The sequence below is a fragment of the Pocillopora damicornis genome, chromosome 10 (assembly GCF_964200805.1).
Source record: "Pocillopora damicornis chromosome 10, jaPocDami1.2, whole genome shotgun sequence".
In the NCBI taxonomy this organism is placed as follows: domain Eukaryota; kingdom Metazoa; phylum Cnidaria; class Anthozoa; order Scleractinia; family Pocilloporidae; genus Pocillopora; species Pocillopora damicornis.
Genome location: NC_142679.1, coordinates 22,879,782 through 22,901,276, shown reverse-complemented (window position 1 = coordinate 22,901,276; position 21,495 = coordinate 22,879,782). Strand labels below are relative to the sequence as shown.

At 37.4% G+C, this 21,495-nt stretch overlaps 2 protein-coding genes across 2 annotated transcripts; both read right to left on the bottom strand.

The window, feature by feature from the left end:
- Window positions 1-2,454: 2,454 nt before the first annotated feature.
- LOC149039458 (lactadherin-like) lies at window positions 2,455-12,703 on the bottom strand. The gene is made up of 6 exons (XM_089185629.1): window positions 12,363-12,703; window positions 11,811-11,952; window positions 11,010-11,338; window positions 10,616-10,757; window positions 9,306-9,806; window positions 2,455-7,468 (listed from the first exon to the last, which is right to left on the bottom strand). The coding sequence occupies exons 1-6, from the start codon at window positions 12,648-12,650 to the stop codon at window positions 7,143-7,145; spliced, it is 1,728 nt and encodes a 575-aa protein (XP_089041755.1). The 5' UTR covers window positions 12,651-12,703; the 3' UTR covers window positions 2,455-7,142.
- A 3,737-nt stretch (window positions 12,704-16,440) lies between these two features.
- On the bottom strand, window positions 16,441-21,330 carry LOC149039457 (uncharacterized). The gene is made up of 6 exons (XM_089184073.1): window positions 21,267-21,330; window positions 18,653-18,909; window positions 18,347-18,467; window positions 17,431-17,553; window positions 16,982-17,104; window positions 16,441-16,742 (listed from the first exon to the last, which is right to left on the bottom strand). Exons 1-6 carry the CDS (start codon window positions 21,328-21,330, stop codon window positions 16,441-16,443), a joined length of 990 nt encoding a protein of 329 aa, XP_089040199.1.
- Between the last annotated feature and the right edge of the window lie 165 nt (window positions 21,331-21,495).

Below are 21,495 nucleotides of genomic sequence, written 5' to 3'. Positions count from 1 at the left end.
ACATTAATTTAGCAGGGAAACAGTACATTGTACTAACACAAAAAGAATGTTTCTATTTTCTTCCAACAAAATGGACAATGCCTGCAATATTAACCCTTTAAGCCCTAAGAGTGACTGGCATCTAATTTCTCCATACCATATCAGCCCTGAATCAAACATTAAGGTCACAAGAATAAAGGAAATGATCACCAACTAAAGAAACTCTTGATTGTCAAACAAATTCTCCTGAGAACAGTATGGAGAACATGAATACTGATGTTAGGGTGTAAAGGGTTGAAGCAAGAATATTTTTCAAAACTTTATAAAAATTTAGCGTGGTTAAACCCTGTCTATTTGCTTGCCTTTTTTTTCCCTTTAGGATATTTTTTTCCTTTTTACTAAACAACTGAAACTGCGCAATGCATTGTTTTCAGGACTGGTGTGATTTTTTTTACATCTTAAAGTAACCAAGGACGCTACCAAAAAAGCGACAATTCAAACGCAAAATGAAAGCTACAATGGGGTAAATGTGACCAACCTTCCAAATTCATATCACAGTAAACCAACACTGCCTTCCCTGTGCCAGATGGATCCAGCCAGTAATTGTTGCTTGGTGTGTCTTTCCCTTCGCTTGCTGTTATTTCTTGGCATGAACGTGCTGGTAACTCCGGTATCGAACCCAAGGGAGCTGGTACGGGTAAAAATTTTGAAAATAAAGTATTCGTAAGCGCAGATGGTAAGTAAAAAGTGAAAAGCACGAGGGAATAGGAATGAAGCTCGAGTTTCATTCACTTGAATGTCCTTCTTTTGTTGTGAAATATTTTAACGTTCTGTCAAGCACAACCCTCTGGGGAGACAGGACCCCTCTCGCCTAAACCCCTCGTTCGAGCTTCCAATTCTTCAAAGTTCTTTACTGACCCTAAGCTTCTTGTAGAAATAACACAATCAGTTGGTGTCAATGTTTATAGAACTGCTTTTTAAAAAAGAAGTTAACAAATATTTAAACTTAAAGGAAAAAAGAAAAGGATGAAATTTTCTATTTTGATAGAGAAATTGATACCAACGGGCGCGGGAGATTGGAAAACACGAACTGTAAGCTGCATGATTTTTATTCAAAGTGCTTGGTTGAGTACTTACCTCTTCCGTTTAAACGGCCAATATAAAACCACTCTGGATCCGAGCGGAAATTCTCGGGTCTTGCATCCTTTGTGCGGTTGTTTAATTCACAGATCTGTTCTTTTCTGTTGAAATTATAGCTCTGGCAGATAATTTCCCTTTCACATAAGATATCACAGATGTGAGGAGCCGCCACCGCCATTCTCTTAAAAGTGAAACCTTTGAGAGCCATGCCACGAATGTTCATTTCTATCCTGCATTGATCCTCAGCGATTACAAGGTTGGTGACCGAGACACAGACAAGAAAATAACGAAATATCCAAGGCATTTTTCCTGAAAAATGAAATTCAGTGAGAGGTACGGGCCGGGTATTACGACATCAATGAATGAACCCGTTTCTTAAGGTTGACTGAGAACAGTGGATAGTTAGAATAGAAACCCCCTTTCTGGCATAAACTTATATAAGAGAAACAGGATTCGCTTTCAAATAATCTTAAAATGATAGAGTTTTCGAAGCAAAGTGATGTTTTCTTTTGTATGAACACAAATATTCGTAAACAGGTCAAAGATTTAAATCACATTAATTTTCCATCACTTGAGTTTGATTCTCTTCGAATTTGTTGTATTCTTTCAGCGAAAGAAGAGTTAGATTACAGTGCTACTCTATTTGCTTCTGTGTGATGAATTTGAGGGACGATCTATTTAGTTTTGAATATCCTCTCGGTTTACTTTTTGTGAACCGGAAATGTCTAAAACGTTTTACGTTAGAATTAACACAAAAACAAAACTTGTGGACAGCTGCATACTGAAAACTGGACTGTTTTCAGGTTTAGCCTTGTCCATTAAAGCCCTCAGTTTTAAGAGCATCCCTTACTTCGGTCAGCAATAGCTTTTCTCCAGGAAAATTAATTATTGAGTCAGATCTCTTGGTATTAAGTTGATTTCTCCTCGCAGATGATTTTAGTCAGAGGTGGTGTCGTCGGTGAGGATTTCAGCATGCATTACAAAATGAGAGAACCTTTTGGTAAGGTGTTGAACATTTGGTGTTCTCCCACAAATAGAGACGTTTTTGCGTGGTGAGAGCATGGAACTGTAATAGCCTTTTTCAGTGCAGCACTTTTTCAATCCAAACTGTTGAGGACAAATATTAATAACACGGATGAATAGTTTTCGGTCCTTAGCGTCTATGATGAAATTTTTGTTTCCTTTTCTCGGAAGAATTGATCGCGCTTCCCTTAAAAATTGCTATTTGTCTCATTGAAAACCCCAAATGTTAATCATAATCAGGCATTTTTCATAACAATAACTGACCACAAGACCGCCCTTTAGTTATGACAACTTTATTGTGGAGCGAACAAAGCTCCCTGCGACTCAGTGTCTTCATTCAAAAACTAATCTACCCATCCTAAAAACCCTTCAGAACCAAATAACGTACAAAAGATAATTACCCTTACCAGGTGCTTTTAATAGAGTGATTTCATTCCTACTGTCATGGCTCAGTTGTAGATCACTTTGGTAAAGAACCTATACTTAATAGCTGAGAAACAAACCACCCACTCAGTGTCTTTATTCAAAAACTAATCTACCCATCCTAAAAACCCTTCAGAACCAAATAACGTAGAAGATAATTACCCTTACCAGGTGCTTTTAATAAAGTGATTTCATTCCTACTTTCATGGCTCAGTTGTAGATCACGTTGGTAAAGAACCCTTACTTAGTAGCCGAGAAACAAACCACCTTTGGGGCAAATTATTCATAACAGTTTTTTAATAACTTGCATGTGATCTCTTCAGTGATACCAAATGAAATCTACTGAACGCATGAGACTCGCCGACAGATGTTGTCTGAAAATGTGAATACTTTACTTGCTATGGCGATATCGCTTCATTCAGGTTAGATTATAATATTCTGCCTAAAACAAGGGGACAAATATATTTGGAATAGTTGCTTTTTTGTTCTGTTCTGCTTTCTTTGTTTGTTAATTTTATTTTTCTTTCTCGCGGTAAAACAAGTTTTTTCAATCGGTACAAACAGATAAGAAGTCTATGCTATGCTTTGATATACGAATCTTTACGGAAAATATATAAGCGATAGGAGTTTTACAAAATTGGTAATTGTCCAAACTAATTAATTATACATGTAGACATCTTATCGATATTCAGCGCTCGTAGGAAGAATCAGCTTATAAAAAGTTTCTAAGATTCATGCCGTTTAGGGTGCATCAATTTAAAAGCATACGGACTATTGTGGATACGTTTAAGTGATTTAAACCGGAAATACACGAATCTTCTGATGAAGATTTTGTGAAATTTGAACAAAGCTTAAGATCAACTTTAGAGCCAATTTGTGACAAAGAGCCACGTAACTTTTTTCGGCGAAAAGTTTAAAGAACTGCTTTTTTTTTTAATCGTCATGTGGCCCATAAGAATTAATTTTTTGTGACGAAACCGTAGAAAAGCTGTGTCAAGTTTTATATTGATCCGGCCGAGCTTTTTCAGTCAAGTTTAAATAAACCTCTCACCTTCTTTTTAAAATGCCAAAGTCTGTCACTAGTCATCTTATCCATCTTTTGGAATCGAAAAGTTAAAAATGTTCATGAACAGCATTGCAGAGACGTGAATAATTACCCTCAGGTAAACCTTCGCTTTAGGCTTCTTCAAAAACTATTTCCCTAAAACTTCATCCGTTTGTACTCATCTTGCTTAAAAAAATTGGATTGCAAAATGGCAAAATGGTCACGAACCTCTTATAAAAGTGTATTTGTAATCCAATACTATTGCGCGAAGAGTGAGTATTGAGACGAAATAATTCATTATACCAATACTAGGAGAAGAGTCTTGTGCGAACATTTGAAGGCCCTGTTAGGTTAATAAAGATAACAAAAGAGTATTAAAATGTTTATACGCTCTCCTCGTCCGCCCACATTTGATGGAATAGTAGAGACGACCGTCTTACCAAAAAAGCGTCAATGACCCGAAATTTTTGGAACGTTAAAGAAGGATTTAAATTATCTCGTGGGGCCAGTTTTCAAGTGGTCAAGTTTCAGACCCTATGAGTTTGTTATACAGCGGGTTTCACGAGCAATGGCCAAGGTGATGAAAAGCCCCGTCCATGCTTCACTTCACGTCTTTTCAAAGACCTTTTGCCCGAAGTTAGACTTATCATGGGAACCGACTTGTTTCAGCTGTGTTCAAACTGTGCAAGCGAATAATTAGGCCCATCGAAATGACAAGTTTTTGTAAAAATCCACGAATATTACAGTGCATTTTGACTTCAGCTTGAAAGTGCTTAAGCCTCATATCACGCTTTTTTTTATTCTCACACTTATCCATATTTCCACTTCAATAATAATCACTGATCTATAACCATATATAGTCGGAGGTGGCAAGAAGCTAAAGCTAAATTCTACAATTTTACGACTTGAGAGATAATGGTTGCTTGACGTCTTTTCACGAATCTTTACTCTACAATCTTCTTGTAAAGATCAAAAATTTATATCTCATACTCGGGACAAAGCTTTTCAGGAATGACATGAGTCGAAAAAATGCCTTTAATGTTAGGAGAATCTGGAAAAATGTGGAAACAGTCATGTCCCTGAAATTTCTTCAGCACATATAAGTTATCACACACTGCAAGATCCCCAACCCCCGCACCCGCTTCTGTAAATTTCGGTAAATTTGCTGGACACATCCAAAATTTCTTTTAATTATTGAGAATGTTTTGGAGAGTTAATAGAGACACAAACTGCCTCTTATATCTGCAATTCACCATCCTTTACGCCTGTGTTCGAGGTCATTCTACGACCATGTGGATCGTAGGTGAATCTTCCGTCTCTAACCAAGGGAGGCAACGTTGAGAAGGTTGAGAAAGTAAGGCAGGAGCAGAGACTGAAAGGATAAGGAAGCAAAAAAACAAAAAAACCGAAAACCAAAAACGAAGGTCGGGAAATTGATATAGTGAGCGTGTGGATTCTCGTATTTTCGGTGAAATATATTTTCTACGGTCTTTTCCTTAATAACTTTGTTCTCAGCAAGTGTTAATTTATAACTTAAGTGCAACTAACTAAAGAGCCATTACAGTAATTTAAATTGATGCTACTGACTAAAACTCACGGAAATGATAGTTGTCATTACAATTACCCCTTTCTCCTCCTTTTTATGAGGAAGAGCTTGAGAGCCTCCTAAAAAGTTACGCTAAACGTTGACAAAAACATACTAATCTAACAAGAAAATAAAGTTAAGTTTATGTCATCACCTTAGCATATATAACCACTTTTACACACTGCTTTCTGAACAGGGAAACAGAACCTAAATGACTGAATCTCATTTTAGAATTCGTTAGTCCCCACTTAATTAATCAACATCTGGAAACACATTACCTAAAGAGGCCACATCGACAATTTGGCATCAACCCTGGGCCATTTTTTTCAGTCACTTTACAGGATTCCGCTAGAGGTGAAGCTGAACCCTTTTCAATTGACTAGGAATCCTAAAACCAAAACTAAAATAATAAAAAAATGATGTACTCCAATGATAAAAACCATAAGACACCAAACGTATTACAAAGTAGTAAAACACACTTTTCGAGAACAGTTTGCATCCGGCGCCGGTCGCGGTAAAAAAAATGCAGTCTGTCTCATGCTCAGCAAAATACGACCCAAAGGGAAGAGAAACAAGGATACTGGGTCAAACTTCAAGAATGAAAATTGAAAATTCCTTTTGGTTTTGAGCTGACAAAGAAAAACAAATTGATTACATGATAAACCCTTACAGTCAATTGAAAAGCGTTCCTATAATGTGACACGTGAAATCTGAAGAACTGAATTCACAATAGTTTCTTTTTAAAATACAAGCTAGTCCTAATTCCCTGCTTGTTATTTAATGACTAATTATAAATTGATGATATCAACCAAGATACGACTATGTTCGTGATCGTCACATAGTCGATCTAACTTACAGTTCCAGCGAAAGCTATCAAAAGAATTCTGCTCCAGTGTAAGCCCTGATCAGTGGTCAGACTGAGAGCCTTTTTGGTCACGCACTCTATTATAACACCAATTATTACGGCACCAGTTCGCTCTGTAGACGTATCAGTATTCCCAGTCCAATGAATAAACGTGGTTTTGAAACAGAACACCGAAGAATGACATAATATTTGATTTCCATCCTTACTTTTGCTTTCACGTATTTCGAGAAACGAGACCGAATCATTGAGATTTATCAGTGAAACCACAAAGCGTAAGAGTTGTGCCCTCGCCACCATATTTCGGCCCTCTTTTTCTACTGTCCGGATCTTTCCAACCTAAGGTGTTACTGAAAGCTTTGAAACATTGAATCAAGAGTATCATTGTAAAACCAGAACAAAGGTAAAATATTTATAAATAGAGGATTCTGTTGATAATCAACAAATGAGGCCATACAAATCCCAAATCAAATAAAAAGTTTTTTGGATAATTTGTAACCAGCGCCAATGGCAGTAAAACTGCAATCTGTGTCGTGCGAAAAAATGCCATCATCCGAAGAGCGGCTGGAAAAACAAAGATACTGGGTCTAACTGATCGTATTAAAATTGAAAATCGAGTTTGGTTTTGACTTAATCAAGAAAAATGAATTGATAAACCCTCGTAGTCAGTTGAAAATCATTCTTAAATATGTGTAATGATTGAAGTGCAGAAAAATACGAAACACTATGTTCACAACATTTTCTCCACAGAATACTTACTAGTCCTCATCACCTGCATGTTATTTGTGAATTAGTTCTCAATTGCTGCACATGTCCATCTGATAAATTGCTCAGAAAAGAGCCGGAAAAAAAACAAAAACAGCAGTTTTTATGGCAGACGTGATCCTTAACTATGTTTGTAAATCTAAAATCTGAACTCAAAAACAAATGACTTTAATTCCTCAGGTTGCACCGTTTGGCCAACAATTTAAAGTGCTCGATATTAAACAAAATATTATTCAATTCCGGAGTTTAAAGACTGACAACAATCAGCCTTCAAAACAGAATTAGCCTCTTTTGTGAGAGAAAGTGCTGCCAAGGGCATGTCACTGAAGAAACGTGATGATCACTCTACCATGTCCATACCTATTAAAACAACATTCATTCTGCTGATTTGTCCCACTGTTAAAAGATCCACCCCCTCCTCCACAAGAAAACTCTTCATTGGCTCCACCATTTCCTCCAGAGTAACCTCCACCGCCTCCAGCTCCACGGTTACCTCCACGTAAACCACCGCCACCTCCAAACCCACCCTTACCATTTCCACCCTTTCCTCCTTGAAGATATCCTTTACCTCCTTGACCAGCACCGCGCCCAGCACTTTGTCCATTACTGTAGAAGCCACCGCCGCCGCCGCCGCCGCCGCCACCACCTACAATAAACGAAAACCGAGAAGCAGTTGTCTCATAAATGGCTTCTATTTGATTTCTTACTTGAGAACGTTTAAACGACGATTCGCAATATTATCAACTTAGTACGCCTCTCAATTTTTAGAAGCTTATTTAAAAATATTGTTGGGTAGTCAATTGCTAGAAAATGAACAGCTTATCAGGACAAAGGAAATGTACACGAGGAATGTACACTTCGGATTTTTTAGAAAATTGATATTCTAAGAGGGTAATTTCGTGTAAACAACTGGGTTGGAAACGTAAATTAGCCTCCGAAAAGGGTAAAAAAGCTGACGTTTCGAGCGTTAGCCCTTCGTCAATCGTTTTGGAATGGTTTAGGTCGTATCTGGCGAAAAGAGGTCAGCGAGTCTCCATTGACGGATCTCTTTCAGAGCGCTTTAGTCTGGAGTGTGGTGTCCCACAAGGGTCATGACTGGGCCCCCTGCTCTTTCTCATCTATGTATTCAAGCTATTCAGGGTAGTTGAGGATCAACTCCCACACGTGCATTGCTATGCCGACGACACACAGATTTATCTGAGTTTCAAACCTATTAGTAACACATCCCAGGAAGATGCAGTCCGTGCGATGGAATGTTGTATTGAGAAGATCAGGCGCTGGCTGATCCATGACAGACTCCTTCTTACTGACGATAAGACTGAGTTTATTATTATTGGAACTCGCCAGCAGCTTAACAAATTGCAGGCTATGAATATTAAAGTAGGTGGTTCAGAGAGAAAACCTAGCTACCAAGTTAAGAACCTTGGAAGCTGGCTTGATCCAAACCTGAATATGCGCCACCATATCAACAATGTATGTAAGGCGGGTTTCTTCTACCTGTATCATATTAGACGCATTAAGAAGTATTTATCGAGAGACAGCTTACTCACCCTGATACACGCATTCATCACGAGCAGGTTAGATTACTGTAATGCTTTATTGTATGGCCTTCCCAAAGAGCAAATAGCTAAGTTACAACGTGTGCAAAATGCCGCCGCTAGACTAATTATGGATATCGGGAAATATTCTCACATTACTCCAGCACTCTTTGAGTTACACTGGTTACCTGTGCCAGCGCGTATACATTTTAAGGTTCTATTATTAGCTTTTAAAGCCATTCACGGCCTCGCACCCGCATATATTAGCAATCTTTTGGTTATCAAACGCAAGTCCTCGTACAATCTTGGGTATTTAACTCAGGTATTTTATTAGAGCCACCAAGAGGTAAAATGCTGGGAACCCTGGGTGAACGTGCATTTCAGGCGGCTGCACCGCATCTATGGAATGAGCTACCATTGCAATTACGCAATATTGGATCTGTAGAAATTTTTAAGAATTCAATTGAGACTTTTCTTTTCAGGCAGTTCTTTCAATAGTGGTTAAGTTATGAATTGTATAAAGCCAAGTTAACTGTAATATGTAATTAGTTGAGATTTTAGTATTTAGAGACACTAATTGTAAAGCGCTATTGATCTGTCATTGTAGATAGCGCTCTATAAGAAATAAATTATTATTATTATTATTATTATTATTATTATTAAAAGCTTATCAGGACAAGACAAATGTAAATAAAGTGATGCGTATGCATATCGACGGATCGGTGGTAAATAAATGTGTACGGTTTTTAAAACTGAACGGAAAACTCAGTTGAACTTTTAATATTCTAAGAGGTGCCCCCGAGAAAAGAAAAACTTTAAAGTTAGAATTAGTAATTTTAATAATTAAGTTCTGATAAATCTTACTGTTGTCTTCCTGTCCTGATGAATTGAACACAATGATTGTTTTTTTTATCTTCTTTCTCCGCTTACCTTCAGATTGATCACTCGTTTTTCCTCCATGTCCGTTACTTCCTCCTGTCCCCAATGGCCAGTTATTCCCTCCATTTCCTGTTTTGTTTTTGGACGCATCACACCCTGGATGTTGTTCTGATATCTTTTTAATTCCCCCTCCACCTCCAGCTATGATTAAGGAAATGTTGTTTTCTCTCACTACAAATGTACCTCCTCCACCTCCGGCAGTTTTTGGGTTTAAATTCCCTTTTTCCCCTTTTTGACCAACAAGTACATGAATGATCTCATCTTTGGTCAAATTAAAGTTTCCAATCATTCGTGCCCCTCCGGTTTTGATAAAACTGTCCTCACCGTACCCCCCTGAGGCTCCTATTGCTTCTATTCTGTATTTACCAGTGCGTGGCACAGTCCACAGTTGAATACCACTGGACACTGTTACTTGCCCGTCATGGTCTTGATCTTTGTAATGACAACCAATCGACTTTGGACCCTCTAGTCCAGTCTTTCCAAGATTTGTAAACACAGCTGTAAATCCTGCATAAAAACACACAATAAAAGAAATGTTGTTAGAAAGAGATTGTCAAAATTTTCGTTGACATTTCCAATGGTGCCATTACTGAGAAAATGTTTTTACAGCTACATAAATTATTGAATCACCGAAAAAAAAAATGAAATAAAAACATCAGTCACTTAGAGTGTTCGAACAACTCGTACTGTGCATTTTCCGAAGCTTGCTCACGATTGTACTTTTAGAAGGTAGAAATCCTTGATATTCGGGCATTGACTTACTTCAATGCATTTAAGGATTACATTCAGCAATAAGATATTGATTGCCGACCTGAATCAAAATGTTTTTTTTTGAGTAGCGGCATGATACTTTCATAAACTGTGCGGTTGAGCCATCACCAGGTTTTGTTGTTGGGGAGTCTAAAAATCTTAAGAGAAGAAAAAGTTTCCTTCCCATTCCCATAATAAGAGTAGTTTTTCTCGTCAAATTATTCCAGTTTGTGGTTCGGCGATCACACGTGACAGTGAAAAGAGGAAAGTGAAGAAGAAAGGAACTCCATGTGACCAAAGCTGATAAGTCGATTGAAAAATGCTATGCAGAGCAATTTTCATATCATTATAGCAAGTTTTCCGGGATTGAATTGGTTTTGCCTTACTTCGCTCTGTTATTGGTCTAGAAAACTCGCGTCAACTTGTAGCAGCTCGATTTTGATTGAGATGACACACGGCAGACAATACCCAAGCGCTCGCTTTTGAACAGGAAATGAAGTATTATCTGGCATGAATTACTCGTTACGAGAGGTATTGCTCAATCGTAACTGTTATTCAGGCCTTACCTTGTACACAGCCATACAGTTCTACCCTCATTGACATCCAGTCCTGCCACTCCACTGGTTTAAATCGAATGTAACGCGCTGTTATTGGTGGGTTAAGGTCGTGATAAACCACGGTATTCTGATCCATGTTTCCAGCAAAAACCTTTGAATTAACAACATAAGAGGTTTTCCATTAAATCTTTGATAAGAATTAATTTCATGAATATCAGTTATTACGATGTGAAAACAGCCCCACAAATCATTCATACACCATTCCTCTAATCGTGCCTCTCTAGGGCCTCAATATCACACAATTATTACTGGCGGTGCATTTGCAAAATCCCTGCCCATGGTGATCCATAAATACTTCTTTTCCTGTTTAAACGGGAATCAATACACAAGAAATCAATTTTACCTTCGTTTTGTTTTTTCCTGGGACTGTATAATTGTAAAACCTTTCTGTATCGTTGCCGTACTGTAGATTGTACTTTGTAACCCACTCCCCCTGGTGTCCATTACTTCCTTGTGTTGCTACACGTGTCACTTTAGTGTGCAGAATAACCAGATCAACTTGGAGCCACTGATCCGTATCATTCTTTGCAGCTGCCCAAGATCCCTCTCTGTCAGGATTTACAACATGAAGTCTGCTCTTAGTGGCGGAGTGGTTAGAGTCTCTCTCTGAAGAGGCGCTTAACTGTCCGTCAGAGATTTCACCGCTTTGCATGCCGAGAAATCTTCCACATTCTGTTTACGAAAGGTTCGCAAGCCTTTTACAAATATAACTTATCTACGGCAGCGGATTAAAAGTAGCTATAAGATCACGAAACAATTAATCAAGCGTAGATTACATTAACCTCAAAAATGTGGTTAATATAATTACAGAAACTTTCAACGAAATGAAGAACCTTTAAGAGCTCCTATGATCAGATCAACTGTATAGCGGTGTCCTTTTCTATCTCAAGCTTATTAGAAAAAAACTGTCTACAGTTTTGTTTGATTGAAGAAAATTCTGGACACACCAGTCACTGCTTTTGATAGTTACTTACGTCTTAGGTTTGGCTGATTTAACTTCTAACTTTCATTACCTTCATCTAGTTTTTCTTGACCAAAGGATCTTTAATTGGATCCAGCACAAAACATTATCAATTACTCAGGTTATTTAATAAGCCGGTAAGGTACAATGATTATCAGCTTTAGAGGAAAGCCATTTCCTTACCTTTGACGCATCCATACAGTTCCACTCTCATTGATATCTCGTCATTCCACTCCACAGGTAGAAAACGTATGTACCTTGCTGTGATTGGTGGGTTCAGGTCATGATAAACAACACTGTTCTGATCTATGTTTCCGTCAAATTCCTGTATCATAAAGGATGTGAAATAAATGTTGAGTGTTTTTATTTAAAATGCGCGGTACGTGCCCGTCTTGAATAAATAAGAATCTTTTTTAACAAAAGCTATTTAATTATAATATGCATTGTTTCTCGCTAGGTAAACCGTGAAATATCTCACGAGCGATTTGATTCATGAAATATATCCCATACCGCCGTACGGTAAAATTAAGTCGAACTTTTTCTACAAATATATATCCAAGGTTAATAAAAAACTGGATAGATGAGATTTGTACCCGAGCAAAGAAAATGGTAAATGAATGAAATTTTCATACATCGTAACAATTGTATTAAATAACTGCCGACTCATGAACTTGGCTTTGTGTACGATAAGCAGCTCGTGTTTTAGAACCCTTTGTCGCCTCTGATCAGTTTTACCTTTGATATGGTTTGTCCCTGTTCCGTGTAGTTTTGAAATCTCACTCCATAGTTGCTGTATTGTAGCTTGTACTTTTTCACCCATTTGTTATGTTGATGGGATCCCTGTGTTGCTACTCGTGTTACTTCAGTGTTTTGAGCTCTGAGATCGAGCTGAAGCCACTGATTAGAATCCTCCACATAAGCTATCCGAGATTTCCTTGTGTGATGTAATCTTACAACTTTCGTGTTATTCTTTTCTTGGAATGAGAAACTTATCTGCTCATCGGTGATTAAACCACTTTCCATACCAAGTGTTCCTTGATAACGTAAATCTATTTTAAAACGAAAGGAAATCTAAAATTACCAAATAAAGAAAGATAGTCGCAACACCTTAATATACCTGAAATTGCTTACACGCAATTGGTAGATATTTTCCATTTTACATAATCTGAGTACGTTTTGGCTTCTGTCCACATCAGGTGTATTTTTTTTAATGAGAAAATATCTCCTTAATACTGTTTACATGTTTGTGAGTAAACGTTGTTGCGAGGAGCTTGATGTACAATCTTCCATTTTAACAGGTCAAGGGCGTCAGATCTCTTCATTGATGTTATCAAGCATTTTCTCACATAAAACTTTGAAAGCCCACAATATATAGAAACCTCGTTTAATTATTTTTTCAACCAGTTGTTGGATTAAGTGATGACATTCATCCTTTATCCGAATTGAGTTGATATGAATCCAAAAGGGACGAACGTTTTTAAAGCGGTGTGATAATATCGCTCACTCATGATAAACAATTAGATATTGGTTTAAATGTAGTACGAAAACGTGTTTACTGGCTCATTCAACGAACGTGACTAGAATAATGCTTAATCAACCTTAAAGGTAAAGGTCTTTCAAAAAATTCCCAATAACATGTAAAAGCTTGATTTTTTGGGAATTACGCAAGGCCATTTTTTACCTATGATGCTTGCACAGTTAGCTTATTAATGAATTTCTTGAACCTTAGAAAACGAATTCAATAGTGACACTTTATGATTTGATGCGTTGTTTTTCCGTTATATTGGTAAGCCTCTGCAGTACCTAATTCACCATTTAAGAGCGAATGCCCACTAACACCGAGCAGGAGATGGCACATGATAGAGAACCAATTTCCTTGATAATTTTTTAAAGATACCCATTGGTAGGCCAACGAACATGGTGAGTTTAATTTGTTTAAATATACCTTTTAAAACCAAAAAAAAATTAAAACTTAGAACACCCCATGTGTCATGAAAACAGCTCAAATAAACATATCTCATCCCCTCTCAAACAATCTGCTCTGATCTAAGTTGCATGGCATTAAAACCCTGTTTTAAGTATAGAAATGTCTCTTTGAAGGTTAACCAAGTTTTTTATTCAATTTAAAGACCTGTAGATTTGAATTGTTACGCCACGGGAAACTTTCAACGATCGCTAAAAATTCGCGTACTTAAAATTCTCTATTTCGTGCACTTTTCAAGCGACATTTTCCTTGCCTGGTAAAGCTCTGAATCGCTTGAAATTTCGAATCCTTGGAAAAGGAAATGTTTTTATAAAAGCAGGTATACAATTAATTTCCGGGCATTCAATGAGTACTGAGCACCGTGGCTTTAAAAATTGGGAAAATCACGTCAATTAACTGTCAACAACTGGTAACAATGAACGTATGCCTTCAACAAAATATTTGTATACTTGGAAATTAATCCTTTTTTACAGTTAGTCGCAAGAAGCCTTTATCGAAAAAACTGCAGTCGCTTTGCGAGGAATGCGCATGTCAGCGTTGAGGAATGAGTGGCTAAGCCAATGTTATTGAAATGTTCCATCAGAACTTTCATTTAGTCATGCCGTAAAGTTCGTCGGGAGCATGGGGAGAAAATCTTTGTCGCCGTCCTGTATACGCTCTAGGATTGTTAACGACGACGACTGATTATAATGAAGTGTGTCAATTAAATGTGCCCCTAAGATGGATAAAATGGTGGTAACCCTATTCTCACTCGATTCCGATTTTGTTCTAATAGCTGTCTCTGAAGCCTTTTAAGGTAGGATATTCGTGTCGCTAATTTTGGAATTCATTTACTGATGTCGCAACCTCGTTCCCAAGGTTTCTCCCCTTCCCACCCCAATCTAAGAACTAAGTTGTCGATGTAATGAAATGGTCGCTATTGTTTTTCCTAAATGTCGTCAATTTGTTCGTTTCCTTGAAAGTCCTGTAAAATAGTTCAGCTAATGGCCCACAACACATAATTAGTAATTTAATGTTCTGTTTACTTTTTTAGCTGCTTCTCATTCCTCGTGCAGTTAAAACCTCAGGGTCTAACAATCGCATAACCACACTTTTTTCTCTACGCTTTTGTATTTCGATTAGATCGATTATTCAACGTTGCTTCCTTGAAAAAGAAGAAAAAAATACACGAGTATAAGAGGTCACAATGTTCACCTTTGGGAAAACGTGTGTCGCTGTCTCAGTTTTTCATGCTCAAAGCATGAAAAAGTTCCAATAGACTTACTTGCTGACTGCTGTAGTATATATACATGATGGGAATTTAGGTTTCGTCTATTCGTGTAGCTTCTTGGTATTTTGTTTTGCTTCTAAAAGATCATGAAAAAATAAGCTGGGAAAATTGAAAAAAACCGTGTAAGTTGATTCGGATCAGGGCGACACTAATTTTGAAATGTCTAACGATAAAATACTCACGGAAATAAATATTTAGTCAATATCTTATTCAGAGGATCTAAAAATGAAGTTCTTCAGCGCTGTGGATTACTGAAGACTAAACAGATTAATTATAATGTAAAAATTTTAAAATTCTTTTGCTTTCGGGTTTGGAGAATGTGCTATTTGTTGACTTCCGATTGACACGCTTTTGTTGTGATAACCGCGCTATTTTGAGAGGCTTCCTACTCGGCGCTGGTAAAAAGCCCGAAACTAATTTTTACACCCCATTTTAGACCAGCATTTATTCTCTTAAAGAATGTCAATTTCAATATATCCGATGTTTTACCGGGTACAAAAAATGTCCCTTAAAAAAACACGCTAAATTACAAATTATTCGAAGGTGAATTTCATCGGCTTACCATGACCTCTAAATTTTATTCACTGGCGTAAGATTGAAGTCAAGTTACTTGGAAAGACTTCAACAGCAATGTTGAAAGCAGGAAACGGTTCTTTCTATGGTGCCAATTCAAAAGGGCGAATTCTATGTGAAGGTACCAACCACCTATTTTTCGGATGCCTTTCAGGACACTTTGGCTCGTGACGGCTTTTTCATTTCATGAAAGTTTAAAAAGATGTTTCTAGAAAAAAATCCTATCACGTTTCTTAAGCCACTATAGGGTATCTTCAGAGAAAATATGAAGAGTTTTGATTTTTCGAGATGTACCACGAATTTCCATTTTCGCTCGGTCTTAGTGGACATTCTCTCTTCAATGTATACAATAAGTCTATCTCGTTGTGCTACTGAATGATTAACCGGGAGTCAAGACAGAGGGTACCTCTAAATTTTCATTTGCTTCTAGTTCAGCAGCAGTGCTCATCAGCAACGTACACGAAGGTGCGATCCAGAATTATTGAATTGAACCTTTTTTATCTCACTATTTATGCAGGAAAATGGTCTGGCATGCTAATATTGAATTTTTCTGCATACGGCTTGAAAATTGTCAGTTTGCACTCCTTTGGTGTACACATGATCCACCCAGGATTCACCGACCAGACGGCAGTTCAGAACTTTTTCCCTAGTGCATAAAATCTATCCTAGACCACCTTGTCGAGTTTTCCTTTGCTTTTGCGGGCGCTACTCAAGACAAAATGAAACTGAAACCCCGGAAACAAATGAATGCTTATCCACCATGTCTTTGATAAAAGTGTAAAGGTATCAATTCGAAAAAAGATTTGATATTTGAGTACTGACTATATTAACGATTGCTTCTTTGCGTATCTTTTTTTAATACGCCCCCGACTGAAAATGGACGGGTGATCTAGCACCTAATGCAAATCTAAAATAAATGCGTCCTAAATGTTAGCAAAAGGCCATTTCTCCCCCCAGTTCACAGCATGCAACAATACCTATAGGTACTAACCTAAAGTCACACACTTGTACTTGACTTCCAAGTATTTATATGTGCCTTGGCATGGATCATGACCAAAAACTGAATTATCTGCATGCAGCTCGCAACTAGCTTCTTCGTTGCACTTCAACCGCACAATGAAAAGAGAGTTCGCGGTTTTGCAGTTTGTATCGCTAACTGCGGAATGATTGCAAGTTTTTGAGTCCAGTCTACCATAATTTGCATCCACAACTTCGATAGTTCTTTGGTCATTATCACAACTTATGGTCCTTTTTCCTCCCTCGCAAATGATAACAGACCAAAATTTCTCTAAATATAAGAGGAAACAAACAACACTATCAATACGCCAAACCTTTTGGAATAATGTTCACTTGCAGAGCACCCTGCAATTTTGCTAGTCTCGTGCCGGCGTCTGTTCAACCAATAACTTATACGCTGACAATACTGCGTTTCTTGTCTGAAGCAGCCAAGTTTACATCAATTGGTTGGACAGTTAACTTTTTTTTTAATTGTGAAAACATTGTTTGGTACCTTAACTTGTTACTGACCTGTGAAGTTGGTTCCATTTCCCTCATATCCATCCTTACAAGTGCATTTGTAAGATCCCAAGTTATTGTTACACTCAGCATTTTCATCACAGTCGTGTTTTCCTTCTGTGCATTCGTTGGTATCTAAATGAACAAAAAACAGTTTTGTTTTCTGGTCATTCCTTTTCGTCACATGACAGGTACCATCGAGAAAATAGAGAGTATGATATGTTGCAACTGGTTACGTGTGCAGTTGGTTCCATTTCCTTGAATTCCATCTTTAAACGTGCAATTGTGAGATCTTAGGGTATTGTTACTCTTAGTATTTACATTACAGTTTTGTGTTCCGATCATACACTCATCTAGATCTAGAACACGAAAAGGAAAATAATTTAAATTAGACCGTTTTTCTAACTAATCTGAAAAACTGAAGGTAACAAACGGAGTATGAATATGTCAGAACTAGTTACCTGTGCATTTGGTTCCATTTCCTTGAAATCCATCTTTACACGTGCAGTTGTAAGATCCCAGGGTATTGTTACACTCAGCATTCACATCACAACCGTGTGTTCCGTTCAAACACTCATCTATGTCTGAGACAACAAAATGAATATCATTAGAATGTGAAGGTTATTTTAATTTGACTTGCTTTGGCTGCACGAATTTTCGTATTCACGTGAACGTTTCCTGTTGTCAGATAAGAATACTTACCTGTACAGTTTTTGTTATTTCTCTGATATCCTTTCTTGCACTTGCATGAGTACGATCCAAAGGTGTTATTGCACGTGGTATTACCCTCACAGCTATGTTTACCGGAAAAGCACTCGTCTATGTCTATAAGAGGAAAAGAAGACGATGGACTTTATTTGAGTTTGTCTGCTTAAAGATTTTCATTGTTTTATGTCTTTATCTAGACATGGGATCACGTCTGATCTTTGCGTAAACTTTGTACTCAGTTTTATTGACATTCGCTTCGTAAGAAAGGAAACCGAGAGATTACAGACTGTTCGCGTAGATGGTGGGTAAGAAACCGCGCTAAAGAAAATTGAGACTGAATGAGTTAAAAAACAAAAATGATTGAAAAATCCCTTTCCAAGATGAACCATGAGAAGCAACAGAGTTGTTCGTATGTAAGTCCTCTTTTGTATTTTGAATAACTTGTGCAATTCTGGATTATTATTCTCGCAAGCCATGAAAGGCAAAGGCTTTCACCAGCGATTTTCTGTGACTATCAAACTACTGAGGTGTTCGCGATTGTTCGGTACTCATCCCTTTCAAATAAGTTTTCCCAATCACCTAAAAGAACTTCAATGTGAGGGAGAGGCGTGCAGAGCTTATCACTTATACATTACGTTTCTGCCTAAATAAAAATATAAGATTCCTTACCCTCATCACAATCATGGCCTTTAAATCCAGATCCATTAACACACAAACACTGATAGTCTCTGTCTGTAAACCCAGCTTGGCATTTTGCGTTATTCTTGCAAGGATTTTGCTTACAAGCATTCTAAGGAAGGAAAGGAAGAGATAAATTTTAAATGATATTTTTGCAGGCATGATAGTTTCCTTGCATTTGTTCCGTTGCAAGCGGGTAAAATTAACAGGTTAGGGAGGCTAGGGTATCCCTTGGTCCGGTATTAAAGCTTTCTCGTACAATGAATATTACTTTCAGCCCATAGAGTTCATCCTCACCTCTGCTCCGCGGTAAACACAACTTTCGTTTTCCACCAGGTCTTGATCGTGTTCAATAGTCGCGTTATTCAGATCACACTTGTGTTTTCCAGACGACTGTTTTATCTCACAGAAGTTATAACTGACGCAGTCAGGTTCCAGGTAGCATTGAAACATGCAGAGATCCTCGTTAACGACGTCAATTGTTCGAACCGTGTGATTCTCCAACCGGAAGCCAAGTTTAGGAAAACTGGTAAACTTTAAATTGCGGCAATTGCCTAGAGAAAGAATCTACTAAGTTAGAAAGTTGCTTTGTGGTACTAGGAACTTTTATTTAAACTGGAACTTTAGAGTAGTGTTACTCCTGAATCATTGCTCTAATTTGAATTTTGGTTTTCTGCCTTGCGTATAACACCAGTCGAGTGATTTTAAATATTGTTCTGAATGATAGAGGCATTTCTAACTTCTTTTTGATGCGATCACCTATTATGATCGATCGATAAATCGACGCTGAAGTCTACAATCAACCCGTAGAGTAATTCGTATCTATCACGAAATGATGGTGTTAATTGTTATGTAGCGTGACTGCAGATTTCGACCATACTGAGTATTATGAAAGCAAAGCGAGAGATGATTAAACTCGCTGGCGTATAATTCATTCTGTATATTAAGAACTTTTTTACCAACCCTTTTCATACTATTTAGATCCTAGCTTTTATCTCTAAAAATATAACAAAAGTTTTACATCCATGGTGTGCATTAACAATAGCTAGGAGGCGAACTGACCGAAATTTACCCTCGAGCATGAGTATTATGAAGGCGTAATTGAGTATAACCGGAACAATAAATCCTAAAATGTTACATTTTGGTCGAGTGAAATAGAAATACGATGAAAGGAATCATGCGACTGCTTTTAAGAATATGATGTGCAAGTAGTAATTGACAACAAAACTTGAAAAGCGATAGGAAATACGACGCCGCATGCTGTACTAACGGTTTTTTGTCAAATTCGTTTTTCTAGAATTTTTCGTTCAAGCCATGGGGTAAAGTCTGCATTTTCACATCATCTTCTTTAAGAGCGTGTTTTCGAAAATTTCCGTTTTCGATGGACAACTTTATTATCCAGATTGGTGTTGACGGTAAGATAAACTGTAAGAATAAATTTTCTTTTTAAATTTACTGCGCTAAGTGAAAGTGAGGACTCAAAGCTAGGTGTTGAATATCGAGCCTGAGGAAAAATTTTCATGTCAGTCAAAACAGGATATCTGCATCAATTAATGATGAATTCCTTTTCACAAATACATCCTTTGTGGGGAACACGTCCGTGGTTTTCCATCAGACAGAATCTACATTAAGCTACTTACTTCCCTGTCTTCGAAAAATGCAATCAAACACTTTTATTTCCTTCACAGCAAAAAAGCGTTGAAATCTTTTTGTGATCATTAAAATGTGCTGACGTCACTGTTTTAAAATAATTTTCGATCTTGTTTCGCCATACTGACGCGGACGATGGACATTCATTTATTTTGCCTGAGTTCGTCAAAATCTCGTGCTCATTATTGCATGAAATAACTGGCAGATTTGCTCTTGCAAGGTTTTGAAAACCTGTTCTTAGCTCTTCTTCTTCTTTAGCTTAAAGTTGCTTTGATAGCAGATAGTTTAAAAACGGTCTGTTTTGAGAGTCGTGTCACATTTGCAAAGCAAGGTGGTGTTTGCCACCTTTGTTCTCGCGCTTTTAGAAACTTAAAACCTGACGGCAGTATTTTTGGAAATTAAATACTCTGAGAAACTTCGCGAGTGGACGGTCAACAATCTAAATTTTGATCAAACAGGACGACGTAAAATTTGTTTAACAAATTTTTTTCCGTGAGAACCACCTGTTTGGGTTGAAAAGCCCATTTTAGGAGGTATAATGAATGTATGTGTGTATTTATGTATATATGCATGTACAACTTCCTTCCTACAGAGGCTCCCCGCAATCCACAAAGTCCTTATTTTATAGGATTGCAATATTTGAATCAACTTAAGGATCAACTTTAGAGCCAGATTTTACTAAAAGGGCCAAGTTTTGATGCAAATAACATGTTTCAGCCCAAAGTAAAAAGCTCTGTTGGTTTTTCCTCTCTTTTTAATCAATTTTTTTCCATGAAACACTATTTCTAGTCTAAAAGACTATTGTACATAACTTGAAAAGTTGTACTTCTGTGTCAAGCTTTCATTTGATCCAGCCGCGCCATTTCAGTTGAGTTCAACAAAACTTTCCACTTGTTTTAAAATTCGAAGATCTGCCTATAGTCATCTTATCCTTTGTGCCGCATCAAAAAGTCGAGAACGTTTATGGAAAACATTGCAGAGACCTGATTAATTATTTTGAAGTAAAAATTTCCTAAAACTCATGTTCCCTAGAATTTTAATTCTGACATTTTTATAAAATATGAGCGTTGTCTTATGCCTATCTAGAGCGAAACTTGGTCAAAATTGGTTTATTTTCTTAAATATTTCGGGAAGAAGTTTGTGTGGATATCTCAAGGCTTAGTTATGTTTATAAGGATGATAAAAATGTAACATAAAGATTCGGTAAACTTTTAAATAGTACTCAAACATGAGCTAGGACATAACTGTAAGAAAATCTCACCTTGTCCTTCTGGTATTAGAGAAGCCAAAACGGTGAGAACAAAGCAGTAGAAAACAAACAGCATGTTCCCACAAAACGCTCGCTATAATTCCAACGAACAGCTTAAGTGAGTTTTTTCAACTTTATGCCGAGGAACATCAGACAAATTGAGACAGCCGTAGTTAAATATGCGTTCAAATACTCTACACTTATTACTTTCGGCGGGAGATTGTCACCATAGCAACCGACT